The 5,630-nt window shown below is 41.2% G+C and overlaps 1 protein-coding gene across 1 annotated transcript in view; it reads right to left on the bottom strand.

The window, feature by feature from the left end:
* The window catches only part of MOGAT1 (monoacylglycerol O-acyltransferase 1), a 40,765-nt gene that overhangs the window by 17,022 nt on the left and 18,113 nt on the right, over positions 1–5,630 (bottom strand). The window contains exons 2-3 of the mRNA XM_012642599.1: positions 3,976–4,154; positions 3,052–3,256 (exon numbers count right to left, since the gene is read on the bottom strand). Of these exons, the coding sequence (XP_012498053.1) occupies positions 3,052–3,256; positions 3,976–4,154 (384 nt within the window). The remainder of the gene's footprint in view (positions 1–3,051; positions 3,257–3,975; positions 4,155–5,630) is intronic.

Below are 5,630 nucleotides of genomic sequence, written 5' to 3'. Positions count from 1 at the left end.
TCAGTCATAACAGAATGTGTTAGACAGGCTTTTTAAAGACAAAGCATACTTCAACTCTTGAAGGAACTTATAAGCTAATTAATTGTGCTGTGGGTTTCTATTATTGAGGGAATGTAAAATTATAACAGGATTCTGAATGACCAAGCACTTTCTTAAGAGAAGAGGCAGAGGGTGGTGGATTAGTGGGTAAAGAACCTGACCCTGCCTACATGGGTTTGAATTTTCACTGAGTTCAAAATGTGCCATTCTGCTCTGCATGCACCTGAGTGAGAGGTAGATGCATCTCTTCCACTGGAATGAGGGTCTCTTGGACTTCTAGACACCTGACTCTCCTAACTTGCCTCTGGACAGTTCTAAGTTCCTCCTCAGGTTCCCTGTCTTCAGGCCATCCTGAAATGCTAAGATTTCTTAGGGCTCCTTCAATATCCCTCTTGCCCTCCAATCTCATCTATATCCATAGATTCAACTACCAACTATGTGTGTTGAGTTCTCCAAAATCCATATCCTGGGAGATCTTTCTCCTGAAGTTAAAGGCTCACATCTCCAATGGCCCAATGGACATCTCTCCCTCAAAGATACCTCAAACTCCATCTACAAATCCAAGGCATTCAATTCTATCCCAAGTGGTTCCTCTTCCAACATTACCTATCAAGGTGAATGGGCCCATCATCTATCCAGTCACTCAAGCTCTCTCTTAGCCACCACGTTGACTGGTCATTCATTCATTCATTCAAAAGCATTCACTGAGTACCTGCTACAAGCCAGATGCTGTGCTAGATGCTGATAATAATGACAAAATACAGTTGCTGTCTTCATGAGGATGAATCAATCACTAAGTCTTGTTGACTCTATCAAATATTTTTCATTTTGATCTCCTCTTCTATATGTCCATCATCACAGCCACTGTGCTAGTTTAGCCCTTGTCTCCTCTCCCTTGATCACTCAACAGGCCCCTTCCATCATCACCGTGTCCAGGCTCACCTCCTCACTACCTCTCTCCATGTTGCTGCCTAAAATCTTTCTGACATGAAAAACCCAAGCAGTCCTTCCTTTGCTCAAAATCCCTCACAAGTTTCCTGTAGCTTATCTACAAGATAAAATCTAAAGTCCCCTGCATGGTATGTAAGACTGTTGTGATATGATCCCCGCTACCTTCCCAACCTTAATGAGTAGACACAAAGGAACATGAGCCCTGAAACACTGTCTACTCCAGCTGACATCTGGTGAGTACAGACACACCAAAATGCATCAAGAGGAATGGGCTGGAGGTGGGATTTTTAAAAACTTACAGCCACAGAAACCTCATGGGTAAGAGCAAAACTGACAGCTGTCAGAAAGGACCTCTGAAGACTTACCAGTTCCTTACTACATGAGGTCTGGGGCATACATCTGTCAGTATTTTACACCCAGAAAGACTTGCCACTAAGGCAGATGCAGATTACAGGTGTGGGCTCAGACCAAGGGCTGTCCTAGGAAGCTGGTTCTGGGAGGCATTGAGAACCCTCTAGACTTAGAGACAACGACAGTCTAACCCTCCACTGGCTACAAGTTTGAGTATTCTTATTAAACTTTCAGGCTGTAGCGAAGGAAATGAATTAACGATGTCTTAAACCAGTGATGGCAGACAGTTTTCATCTCAAATGCCTACTCTAGTAAATAGAAGTGACTGGGACACTATATGGAGAAACAATCTAAGATGGAGTATTTGTGTCTGACGTGGTACAGAGAGGGAGGTACCCACAGGTCTTGTGCCATGAATTTGCCACACCTGCCAACTCCACTACTTAAACTCACCTGAGGCTATACCACCAATCAGCAAACAGTATATTGCAAATAGATTTCTGTGGTTTTTCTGAAATGTTTAAAATTTCCCCTTAATTTTCTTCCTTTTATAAAACTCTAACCTAATGTATGCAAAACAAGGAAGAGAAGGGATTTTTCCCCCCTTTGGTAGTAAAGCGGGGGACAGTGCACCTCTGGAGGGCTGACGCCAGATCTTTTGGTAGTTTGGAGGGTTTAGTGCGCCCTCTAGTGTGTCTTCTAGCCCAGGCTGGACTGAGTTCTTTTGATGGGTCCAGAAAATGACACAGGACCAGAAAACTCAGCCATGGATCCTGGTCCTTTAGTGCTGAGTGACTTCCTACCAGATATATAATGATGATAGTGACTTGAGAAATTTAATCGGAAGTAATAAAAATCTGGGAGAATGCCAGAATGAAAAATTCTATGACTATGCCACTTATTGATACTGAAATTAAAAGTCTTCAAAAGAGTCTATCTACTTTTCTTTATATCTAAGAAGTGCAAAAACAATAATTAATCTATGCAATGCTTGTAAATATAAAGCACTTTTTAAGTAACTGTATGTAGTTCATGGTTCATCAATAAGTTGGCTAAGTTGGAAAACCAAATTGGGCCTCCTAAGTTGAAGTGAGAACTATCAACAAAAGCTTAGCCTGTACACAATCTGTATAGCATTTCACATTAATTTTATTCCCAGAACTTGTAGAATTATGGTTTCACTAATCAAAGGGTAATCCACTGGTTTAGAGTAGCAGAGTAGAATGGCCTCTTATTTCCAAACCAAGTTATATTTAACCCGGGAAGAAAAAGACACCAAGTTGAATATGTTTCGTTTATGTCACTACCATTACTTCAAGACACATGGAGGATATTTTCCATTTCTAATATTCATCAAAGCATGCAAAGTGCTTCTCGAAGGATGTGATTTATCACTTATTTGATTCATGATTTTTTTCTTCCATATCTGGATATACAAAATGCATTCATTAATTTATTCTTTCACTGAGTTAGTATTTATTAATATTATACATTTCTGTGTTCCAGGAACCCTGCTAGATACTTGGGATGGAACAGAGAAAAAGACACAGTCTACATCTTCCTGGCACTTACATATGAAGTGCCAGATAGGGATGAGGACACGGCGTTTTACTCTAAGAGACTATAAACCCAGGCGGGTCTGGGAGGGAATGTTTTATGTGTTGTTGCCACCCTAAAGCACTGTGGAAACAGTGACCTGCCATCACTTACCAGTAGTCATCAGATATTCTCGGAAGAGAGGACACTGGAACCAAAACGGGTTCACATGAAGATACTCAGTAAAGCCAGGAAACAGCTTCTTGAAGTCTGAATAATTTGTACAAAAATTTCCAAAGGCTCCAGCCACAAGTACTCCGTGAGGGTGAAACCCAAATATATAGTTATGACTCGGATCCAAATCCTGAGTTTTGATGAGCTATAGTGCATTCATATTGTGATAAAAAAAAAGTTCTCTTATTAGTTTCAAATGAAAAACAAAAGAATTAGTTTTTATGTCAAGAAGAAATGGAGAATGTGACTTGTTTTAGTGTCCTGGGTTGGAGCTGTTTGCAAATTTCTGAACTGTCTTGCGATCCTAGATCCTTTCAGACACACATCCTTCTAAATTTTGGAAATTCAGCTCAGAATTCATTTAGTAACTTGAACCACATTGCAGGCTTTATCCTTGCTATGGTTGAATGTGTCCCCCCAGAAGTATGTGTTAAAATGCAACAGTGTTGGGAGGTGGGGCCTCATGAGAGGCAGTTAGGCCAGGAAGGCAGACTGAACGGATTAATGCCATCATCACAGGAGTGGGCCCGTCACCTCAGGACTGGGATCCTTCCGGAAAGATGAGTTCTGCCCTCTCTCACCCTTTCTTGCCCTCCCACCTTCTGCTACTGGATGATGCAGCAAGAAGGCTCTACCAGATGCCAACAACTTAATATTGGCCCTTCCAGCTTCTAGAACTGGAAAAAATAAATTTCCTTTCTATATAAATTACCCAGTCTCTGGTATTTTGTTAAAGCAGCACAAAACAGACCAAAGACTTCCTTCTGAAATGGAAAAAGCTTGAGATACATGTGACGAAAACAAATTTCCACTCTTCTCCCAACTCAAAATAATACAATAACTTTATAAAACAATTCTACTCACATGAATTGGAAAATAGTCCTTAAAGTACTTCCAGACAGTCCAATTTCTGACCCAGCTGGATCTCCTGCCTCCTTGCTCTGGGGTATACCAGTCAAAGTAAAGCCATGTCAAATAAGGGATGTAAAGGAACCAATAGTTGTATATGATCCACACCACCATGACTCCAACGCACACCTGCGCTGTAAGAAAGAGAAAGGCCTCGTGGAATCAGGGTCAGTTAGTATCCGCACACTGCACTGTACAATCATTGGCTCTTGGTTGGAGGATTTAATACACACAAAGTATATTAAACTGAGCTTCAATTCAAGTGAGGTCACAGAACAAGACAGTAGTAATATAGTATTACTTAACATTTATTGGATGTTTACTATATGCCAAGCATTGTATCGTGTACTCCGCCCAGGTATTTTCATTTAATCCTCATATAGCCACAGGACCGATAAAGTAGCCATTGTACTCCTAATGTTCTTTTCATAGAAAAGAAAATGAAGGCTTAAAGAGAGGTTAAGTGAGTTGCCCAAGTCACACAGCACGTAAGTGTTGATCTGTCTGAATTCAAAGTCCACCCACTTAGACGTGGTCCTACATCGCCTCCTTGACGTGATATATGGAGGGATGGCTGCTGAGAGAAGGGATGTAGAGAATTTGCTACTGCAGGAAATCCTATCTTCCTACCTTGACTGAGCAGCCATTATTTACGTGCCCACAAAAAGGGCACATTCTAGCAACAAACTTCATTTTCGGGAACGGTATCGTCAAAGACAAAAATAGCAAAGGAAGGACTCTTTAGATCTTAGCATAGATCACTTCTTGCAACATTTTATAATGAGAGAGCAATCCTAATTATTTTTGCACCTAATAACATAGCTTCAAAATACATAGGGCAAAAACTAACAAAACTTGACTTGGGTAGTAGTGACAAGAACATTTACTTTTGGCTGGGTGCAGTGGCTCACCCTGTAATTCTAACACTCTGAGAGCCCGAGGCAAGAGGATCACTTGATCTCAGGAGTTTGAGACAGCCTGAGCAAAAGTGAGACCCTGTCTCTACTAAAAATACAAAAATTAGCTGGGCGTCATGGTGGGCAACTATAGTCCCAGCTACTTGGGAGGCTGAGACAGGAGGATCCCTTGAGCCCAGGTGTTTGAGGTTGCAGTGAGCTATGATGACACCACTGCACTCTACCAAGGCAAGACAGTGAGACTCTGTCTCAAAAAAAAGAATGTCACTTTCAAGCAACACATTAAGCTAAGGTATACATTTTTCAGATGTCTATGTTATATAAGAGAAGTATATCAACAAGAAAAAGAGAATGTACATAAAGACATAAAGCCTGGCACACAGTAAATGTTCACTGAATGCCAGTTATTAGTATTACTTTAAGGAGTGCTGCTGCTACTTTCTCTTCTATGATGCACTGCAGTCTCTAATCTAGGGCTCACATAAGTCCCCAAACTCTTATTCAATGTGGATCAACTTTGTTAAAAAGAACTCTGGGCCGGGCGCATGGTGGCTCATGCCTGTAATCCTAGCACTCTGGGAGGCCGAGGTGGGAGGATCACTCAAGGTCAGGAGTTCGAGATTAGCCTGAGCAAGAGCGAGACCCCGTCTCTACTAAAAAAAATAGAAAGAAATTATCTGGACAACTAAAAAT

The sequence above is a fragment of the Propithecus coquereli genome, unplaced genomic scaffold (assembly GCF_000956105.1).
Source record: "Propithecus coquereli isolate 6110/MARCELLA unplaced genomic scaffold, Pcoq_1.0 Scaffold18, whole genome shotgun sequence".
NCBI lineage: Eukaryota > Metazoa > Chordata > Mammalia > Primates > Indriidae > Propithecus > Propithecus coquereli.
The sequence above is the reverse complement of the archived record's forward strand: the minus strand, read 5'-3'. Positions and strand labels throughout refer to the sequence as shown.